Source organism: Oreochromis niloticus, linkage group LG14, assembly GCF_001858045.2.
Source record: "Oreochromis niloticus isolate F11D_XX linkage group LG14, O_niloticus_UMD_NMBU, whole genome shotgun sequence".
Classification (NCBI taxonomy): domain Eukaryota; kingdom Metazoa; phylum Chordata; class Actinopteri; order Cichliformes; family Cichlidae; genus Oreochromis; species Oreochromis niloticus.
Genome location: NC_031979.2, coordinates 16453970 through 16463309, shown reverse-complemented (window position 1 = coordinate 16463309; position 9340 = coordinate 16453970). Strand labels below are relative to the sequence as shown.

Genomic DNA, 9340 nt, shown 5'->3' with positions numbered 1-9340 from the left:
GATATAAACACATAAAATGATACAAGGAAAAGCCCCCCACTCCACCTATACATATATGTGTTTTTATATCCTTGTTCGGACACCTTATTGACATAATGCTTTCCATAGCTGCTTAACCTAACCCTAACCATCAAAAATGAATGCCTAACCCTGACCCTAAACCTAACCATAACCTCATTGTAACCCTGACGCTAAAACCACATTTCAAGTCTCAAAGATGCCTTCAAACTCGTCACAATAATGGTAATACCTGTCCACACACACACACACACACACACACACACACACACACACACACACACACACACACACAACAAACAACAAAACAAACTAAGTGAGAAGTGACAGACCCATTTCTGTGCTAAGGATATCCGGGTAGCTCATATATGACTCATGCTGGATGTTTAGCATTAATCACCATTAATTAAATTGTTAGTCATCGTTGTTACTTTAGCACTTTGATTACATACAGACTATATTCAGACAGTGAAATCTATAACTATATGACAGCCCACTGAAACATGTTCAATGAAATGTTGGAGTGGAACTGAAAAAAAAGTACCTCAAACATGAAGTATGAAGGTGTCTAAATATAACAATAACCCTTTTGTGTTAAGTCATTCTTGTTTACATAAATACTTTCTAGAAAAGGGCGTTTACGTTCCGGATCTGCAAAAATAACCCTGATAAAGATAGGTGGATGGGAATGGACAGATGGATAAATAAATAAAAGTAAAATAAATTAAAATAAAGACTGTTTTAAAATGTGTGCAAAACTGGGAAAAGTGTGATTTGTTTTGCTAAAGCAGTTAACTGCAGAAAGTGTCAGTCATTTAGCTGTCATGAACATGTGATGATACTTCATAAATCATGGTGCACTGCTCAAGTATAGAACCTGAACTCTGTGATCGACTGAGAACGTGGATGAATGTACTGAAGGGACACCACAGGGGGGCAGCAGAAACTATAATCAGGAGCTTGAACGTTTTGTTTGTTGAAATTTGAACATCTGATCTTTTTACAATGTTATCTTTGTTGAAAACAGACATTTATTAACAACATTTGGTGTCTTCATCTCTCTCATCTGACATCTTACATGTGTGGAAGGATGCAGCACATTCCATTGCATTGTTATACCACCACTAGGGGGAGCCAAAGTAAGAGCTCTTTGCCTCCAATTTTACATTGACTGACTTCAAAGGGGCAGTTTGTGGTCGCAGTGTGTTTTCTCATTTTTAAAAACTGAAACACTGAAGCCTTTTTTATTGAAAAAAATTATAGTAAAAAAGGACATGATTCAGTTACAATAACAATTTTAATCTTTTTTTTTGAAGTTCTTGAAGTTTGTGATTGACAAGCAACACAATAAACATTTTCCTTTAAATTATGGTAATAATATTATTTGGAATTCATTTGGTCACTGAAGTTGTCTATTGATAATCGCTGATATTGTAACAACCCTTGTTATTGACAGTGCCTTACTGTAAACCCATCTGTCAGGTGTTCAAAATTTTGTAACTTTCAGGTTTTATACTTTTTAACTCAGTTTTCAGGTTTTGTCATATCTGGCTGTGTGGCAAGCAGGATGTGGACCCAAACATCTAAAGAAAATCAGCTTTAATGCTGAACTCAATGCAAAGTAACAAGACAGAGGGGAAATAAAATTACATTTAAAATAAATAAATAAAACATGTCACCAAACACAAAGCAGTAATTAAGTAAACAAGAACAACAGACTAACATACAAACTTAACACAACACAAGGGGGAGACTATGACAGTAACAGGAGGCTAAATAGAATAAACAATAAAATACTAATAGCAAAACATGCTCTAACTGAAACAAGAAATTAAGGCTCAAGACATTAAGGTGATATCAAATACAATAATAAATTAAATTGAAACCTCTGGGTCCAAAACCCAGGATCAGGTTTATTTAAATAGGGGGTAGTGGGGAAGGAGAAGATAATAACTCGTAACAAACTGGATTGATCCTACTTGTGATCCCAATCAGCTTGTAACCTTGCAGCTGCTGCCTGTGACCTCTTTCATCATGGCTGCTTTAAAATGACATTAGTGCCTCCTCTTTTCTGCTTGGAACACAAAATCTTCTGTTTATCTCACTGGTCAGGGTTGGGGTTAGGTGCCCGTATGGATGATGTGCAGCAGCCTGGTTTTGAATTCAATCTGGGGCTCTTTGCTGTGTTACACCTCCTCCTCTCTTTCTAGTCTACTCTTGACTGCTGAACTGTCAAATATAGACAGAAAAGCCCCAAAATAAATGTTTTAAAACAAAAATCTTTCTTTCTTTCCGCAAAACAGTGTGGGCTACACTGTAAAGGTCAGCTCAAGTTGCCCTACAGTGGTATGCTGTGTTGGCCCCATAACGCTCCACAATGACCAATCAACCTTAATTGTAGCCTGAAAGTACCACAGTACCACCCTTGCCAGTTTAAGCACCCTGGGTGATGCCCAATGAGGCCTTAATCCCCTCCCTCTCAATTTTGGCTCCCGTTCTGCAAACTCTCTCATTCAGAGTTCTGACATGCATTTGCTAAAATGGGGACGAGAGCTGGCCTCGATGGGGTTATTTTGGGAGACCTCGCACAATGCGTGGGACGTGTTGCATCAGTCTGGAAGGAGTTTCAGTTGAGATTCCTCTACAGAAGCTCCATCACTATTACTCTATCACTGCTTAGTTATTAATGCTGTAAATATAAACATGTTTACGCCATGCCCATTCATAGTGATGCCAATGAGCACTTAGTGAGGAACGTTTTACTGTATGTTGCCTCATGTTGTAGTTTCACCATTGATTTAGGATTATCTGTGAATCAGCGTGTTGCAAGTTAAAAACTCCCACTGCGCCGTGTCTCGCTCTGGTTTCACATATCTGCTGAACTGAAACAAGATTTTGAAATTGGAACTGTGCACTGCTCTTTATTTGATTTAAACCATCATTGGTGCAAACATGTCACGTAACAAAAATGTTCAAATGTAATTTTTTTTTCTTTTTTCCTTCTTCTTCGTTTTTTTTTTTGTCCTTGTGTTTGTTCCAAACCCCTCCCTAATTCTGAAGTGCTGTCAGAGGCTTCCCTGGGATTTGCAAGTGGTATGAGTCACAATAACCATTTAAAAGGCTTTCTCATTAACCAGAACTTCCATCTCCACATGCTTAAACTAGGCCACTGCAATTCACTGCAGCGTTAAGTCTGTGAAATGCATGTCATGCTGCTCTCCTGCTGTGTTCTGGTCTTGCTTGTGCCCGGTCCAGGTTTTACGGCACCCACATTTACACCGAAGGAAGAAAGCACTCCTACACCAGAACCACAGGTTGACTTGAAGCTGGCCACAGTAAGTGTATAATTGCACGAGCTCCTTTTACAAATGTTTTCAGAGTGGACTGCATGTGAATTGATGTCTTGTACGATGCAAAGTCATGCTAAATTGGCGGGATTTTACTGCAGGGTTAAAGAATTTGGAAGGATGCATTATTTCCTGTGCGTATTTTAAGATATTTTCTTTTGTTACATTTGTTTTGTGTGGGTGGAGGGTGGAGGTACACAACTGCACTGCCCTCTCAGCCCTTGATGCTGTTATATTATATCCTTTAAAAGATTTGCTTGGCATCCCCATTTTCACATTCTTCATCCCAATTTAATTCCTTACATCTATTTTTTTTTTTGTCTTTTACTTTGAAGCAAGTTGCTTGTCTTTGTTCCATCTTGTGCCGGCTTTTTATGCAAGTGTAATTGATAGTTGATGCTGAAAATAAGGGCGTTTATGTTGAAGCCATGATAGATCAGTCAGACTTTTTATAGCAGTTCATAATCTGTAATGCATGTTGTGATACAAGTACTTTTTTACTTTTCGCAGTAAGGTTCAGATTAAGAATTTTATATCCAAAATTCTGACTTTAGCTAATTAAATTACTCCAATATTCAGTCAGTTTACACCAACCAGATTTTTATTAATGATTAATTATTGGAATTACAGTAATAAACGTTTGATTATATATATTTCAGTTGCATTTTGTTTAAAATGATTGCTTTCTGTTTATTAAAGGTGAGGAATCAGTTTTTTTGTTGAGTGAATCGAACCCTCTTTTGTGCAAAATGCTATCTGATGTGATCTGATCTTAAATCTACTTTAAGGATTATCTCCAGCAATATTACCACCTGCAAAATGATCCTCTGGGGCGCATGAAACGAAGCGGCCCCTCTTTTACCTCCAAGGTGAAAGACATGCAGATTTTCTTTGGGCTGAATGTGACGGGAAGGCTGGACTCGGATACCCTGGAGGTGATGAGGAGTCCTCGATGTGGTGTTCCAGACGTGGAGGAGTATAGCAACACCCGGGGGACGCGCTGGAATAAGAATGTCATCACCTACAGGTATTTACTGTGGTCTTCACTGATGCTTAATGATCATGCTTAATGAAATGAATGTTATATAGTGGGCATGTCTAACCTCAAATGAACTCAGGGGAAATAAAAAAAAACAAAAAACTGTCTGGCTGTCTTAACCAAACCTCAGAAATACGTGAGGATCATTTTAAGAACACAATAAACCCTTTGGCAGAAACAGGGAATAGCCACTGTCACAAATCATTATGGCTTTTGGTTTGGGACTTCTGGCTTTGAGAGTTACTTTGGGCTTGTTATAGTGCCAAGCTGACCATACATGCTTTAACTTATGTAACACTGTCTGAGACATCCTTATACATTCCTGTGCAGAATCATTTTGAAGCATGCCTGCTGGATTACATACTGAGTAAATGTATAATTAAAGAGTAACAAAGAAAGACCATTGTTGTTGTTGTTATTTAAAAAAAAAAGACTTCATTCAAGTTAGCATAATGTTTCGGTGTCACAGAAATGTTTATTTCATTAAACCTTGCAGGAATAACCTAACCGTGGCACAGCTCCAGAGCTCTCTCTTTAAAACAGTGAGATAGGGCATTGGCTTTGGTGCATGACTGCACCCCCTGAGTGCCCTTCTCTTGACTATTTAACAGGAAGTTTACACAATAACTACACAATGTATGAAACTTGGTGAGGAGTTGGAGGGAGAAAAAGGGATACCATGCATTTTTGTTGCAGATCTGGATCACATTCAAAAGTTATGAAATAGCGAATTGGCCTAGAAAGGGCTCTCTACGATACATTTGTATTGCGTGTGCAGTTTGATGTTAATCAGCATGTGTTGCTCTTGTAGCATTGGCAGGTACACCAGAGATTTGCCTCGCAGCACTGTGGACTCTTTGATTGAGTCAGCTTTCAGCGTCTGGGCCAGAGCCAGCAGTCTGACGTTTGTCAGGTCAAATGCTCGCAGTGCTGACATCATGGTGGAGTTTGCGAGCTATGGTGGGTTTGTATTTTGTTCTACACGGTGCAGTCACGGAATATAACAGAAAGAAAAGAAATTCTCAGCAGCTCTCATCCTATCATCTTAGGCAAATATAACAGAGCAGCAATTGTACACATAGGAAACTGCAGTAGTAATTTCATTGTTAACAAAGGTAGCGTCATCATGCACTGGCAGCTAAACTCAACTGACTCATTCAAATGAGGTGAAGAGAAGCCTATAATTTTCTTTTGGCATGAAAGACAATAGTTTTCTCTTTGGTTTCTGTTTTGTGTTTGGCCTGGATTGTATCATTTAGCGCACGGTGACTTGTTTCCATTTGACGGGCCTGGAAGGACACTGGCTCATGCTTTCGGTCCGGGGTCAGGGATCGGAGGGGACACGCACTTTGATGATGCTGAGCGCTGGACAGCAGGAGAAACAGGTGCTGAACCAATCACACTGGAAATAAAATTGGGAAAAAGAAAGCTGCAAATCAATCGCGTCTTTTTGAACGCACTTCTCTTTTTGCTGTTTCAGGTTTTAATCTGTTTGTAGTGGCAGCTCATGAGTTTGGTCATGCTTTGGGCCTGAAGCATTCCAGAAACCGAGAGTCACTGATGTATCCAAACTACAAACCCTTCCGCTCAGCAAACCTGTTATCCAGTGAAGATGTAGCCAAGATCAAAGCACTTTACAGTAAACACTTGCGATGTATTCCTGAGTAATCCTCAAATTCAAATGCAGTTTTTGTGTGAAATAATTCTCCCAATCAACATATCTGTATTTGTCTGTGTTAGGTCCTGTCAGAGGTCATCTAAACAATATTCTGACAAACTTTCAACGTAACAACTGGTTGTCTAGTGCACTATTCCCTCGACTCATGCAGGACAAATGTGCAGCAGACCTGACCTTTGATGCAGTTTCCATCCTCGGGGATTCCACCTTCTTCTTTAGAGAAAGGCATGTTGATGAGTAATTTGCTTGACTTTACTCTTTAGTAAAGTCGTCACTGCACCATTAGAAGATGTAAAAACACTATTTAAAACATGAAACATTGTATTTTTTACAAATTAACTTAATAATATTTCCTCCAGGTATCTCTGGATTAAGCATAATCAGCAGGATGACATCAAGGAAGGTCCCATCTCAAACTTTATGCCCAAGATTGAAACCAGCATTGATGCTGCCTTCTGGGTACCTCGCAGATCCACTGCTTACCTTATTCATGGTAACCACACAGTGTCACAGTTTTCAGTATATCTTAGGCTGTGTTGTGCCCTACCCCATATGACTTATAGTGCTCCCAAATAGCTTTCCTACTGCACAAACCTTAGAATTTATAGTAATAACTATGCACCTTCATATGCTCCTTCCTATGTGGAGTCCCTCAAGGTTCAATCCTTGAGCCACTTCTGAATTCATTTCATATATTACCTCTGGCTCCTACCATTGCTTTACAGACTCCACAGCTGTAAATCTCTGTTAAGCCCAACAATCTTGCTTTCCTTCGATTCCTTTTCCGTGAATTTCTGAATACATTTAAAATGTTAATAATTACATATAAAGCCCTACATTGCAGCTCCTGCTTATGTAGCAGATGCTATGAGACCTTATCTGATCCGAGCATTTTGACTCTTCCACAGTCTTACTTTAAATCCAGAGGTGACCACACTTTTGAAGGTGTAGTGCCTTTTCAGCTTGACTGTTATAAACTCAGTTTTCTAGGTTAGTGTTTCCATAACCTTTCTCACATTCTTTCTCACAGTCTGTGCATGTATGAGCAAATGTAAGAATGTAAACTTGACTGTGTGCTTGCATGATAGGATATATGCACTTTCTTTATGTATATGTTTGTGCAAAAAGTACTTTTTAAATGTGATTTAAAGTTATTATTGGTATAATAATAATGTATACTTTATACTTTATTGATCCCCGTGGGGAAATTCCTCTCTGCATTTAACCCATTCACTCTGTGAATTATTATTATTATTATTATTATTATTATTATTATTATTATTATTATTATTATTATCATTATTATTATTATTATTATGCACAGTTAAACTGTGTAATAATAACATTTAGGAAAGCAACAGCCTCCAAAATTCTGATGATTGAATCATTTTGACAATAATTTTATTAATGTCAAACAAAAAAGCAAGTTTCAAGTTTTTATTTGCATTGTTATGTGTAAAGCATATGTATATTTTAATAAACAAAAAATGCATATTTATAAGGATACTCTTTTCTTGGACAGACTCCATGTTCTGGACAGTGAAAGGCTCTCTTGTGAAGGGAAAGCCCAGAGCACTAAGTCACTTTGGGTTTCCAGTCTGGGTTCAGGATGTAGATGCAGCAGTGCACATCGCCACAACAGGACGCACTCTCTTCTTTATGCATGATATTTACTGGAGGTAAGACAACAAATGGATGGTATATATCTGATAACGATCGAGTAAATGTATCCCCCACTGCAATTAAAACTTTTATTTGCACGCATGTTCACACATCGGGGCATTTTACTTTGCTGAGCTTGATTATTTGATGTTATTTGACTCAACTGCTTTTGCTCCACAGGATTATAATATCATGCCTTGGGCCATTTCTTTGTTTTTCTTTTATGAGTTCGGGGAAGAAGAGACTTGATAAATGCATGTATGTGGGAACAGCAAATTGAATTAAATCAAATTATACTCTTCTTCTCTTATTTTAGTCACAGTAAAGTGCTGTTTAAAGACTGCGCCGTATTAAATGGAGGTATAATGCCATAGCAGGGACAAATGACAAAGCAGATGTCGATATGGACATTTAAAAAGTTTGGCTCAGATATGACTTAAGGATTCCCTCTGTCATTTAGACCTCACAGAGAGAGGAAAAGGCTCATCGTACACAAGTTACATTTTTAGTCCAATCTTTGAATGACAAACACATGATTGTGAGTCACGAGTTCTAACAGGGTTACATTACTTGCAGTTACAACGAAAACCGAAAGGTTATGGATTTTGGTTACCCAAGGTACATCAGCGAGGGCTTTCCTGGACTCAACAGCACAATAAATGCAGCTCTTCATAAAGATGGTGAGGAAAATATTACACACTACCAAGTGCATACTTTTTGTTTGATTAAATCTTTCTTTATGCAGTAACTACTTAACATACATATCAACAGTCCTCAAACTAGGTGATAATCTTGTCTGATTGTTTAGGATGTAGTTCTGGCTGTGTTTTAATGCCTTTTGCATTATCATTGGTAGCAAAGAAATGCTCATTTAAATTCAGTATCGACTCTGTGGAGTTTTTTTCTGTAATATATGAGACACTCACTGTGTAAATCATTAACATTAACATCAACAAACTGTAAGGAAACCTAGAAAATCTAACATGAAAAAGCAGAAATGCAGTATGTAAATAATTTCATTTGTATATTAAAAATCAGTTTTTGTTTTTTGTCGTTTTTGTTTTTTCTTTTCTCATCTTAGGCTTCATCTACTTCTTTGTGGGACCACAAGTCTACAAATACGACTACATGCAGAAACTTGTTGTAGGAGTTGAGAAAGCAAATTCCTGGCTTGGTTGTTGAAATACTGTTTGAAATCCATGCAACAATGATATTACCTGAATATCTTGATTAAATTAAAGAGGGCAAATGGAAACACATTGTACTGTACTTCTCAGTTTTTAGCGGAGTTCTATTTAGCAATAGTCATTTCATGTCAAAATAAAGAATTACAATTTAAAACTTGCTATTAGATTTTTGTAGTTTTTCTATGTTAAGTCATATATTCCAATCATGCCTTTGCTGATCAGCTTATGAAGTTTGTTTGATTTATAGATGTAAAGAAATCAACATGAGGTATAGACTCATATAAACGTCAGACAGTGTACTTAAGTTTTTCTCCTACCTGACTGAGCAGGAAAAAAAATGCAATTTTCTATGCTATGGAACAAACCGTACATATGATTATCGCCATCATAGACAGAAAAGCCAGACATA

The 9340-nt window shown here is 37.7% G+C and overlaps 1 protein-coding gene across 1 annotated transcript; it reads left to right on the top strand.

The window, feature by feature from the left end:
- The first annotated feature begins 3092 nt into the window (after nucleotides 1-3092).
- mmp20b (matrix metallopeptidase 20b (enamelysin)) lies at nucleotides 3093-9049 on the top strand. Its single transcript, XM_013269308.3, has 10 exons — nucleotides 3093-3353; nucleotides 4154-4392; nucleotides 5216-5364; nucleotides 5664-5789; nucleotides 5885-6043; nucleotides 6145-6307; nucleotides 6442-6575; nucleotides 7605-7761; nucleotides 8321-8424; nucleotides 8826-9049. Exons 1-10 carry the CDS (start codon nucleotides 3219-3221, stop codon nucleotides 8924-8926), a joined length of 1467 nt encoding a protein of 488 aa, XP_013124762.2. The 5' UTR covers nucleotides 3093-3218; the 3' UTR covers nucleotides 8927-9049.
- Nucleotides 9050-9340: the final 291 nt, after the last annotated feature.

Bases quoted from the DNA above. Each gene is read 5' to 3' on its own strand.
- mmp20b (XM_013269308.3), top strand. From the start codon at position 3,219: ATGCATGTCATGCTGCTCTCCTGCTGTGTTCTGGTCTTGCTTGTGCCC. The intron at 4,393-5,215 runs GTATTTACTGTG...TTGCTCTTGTAG, and splicing joins AAGAATGTCATCACCTACAG to CATTGGCAGGTACACCAGAG. The intron at 7,762-8,320 runs GTAAGACAACAA...CATTACTTGCAG, and splicing joins ATGCATGATATTTACTGGAG to TTACAACGAAAACCGAAAGG.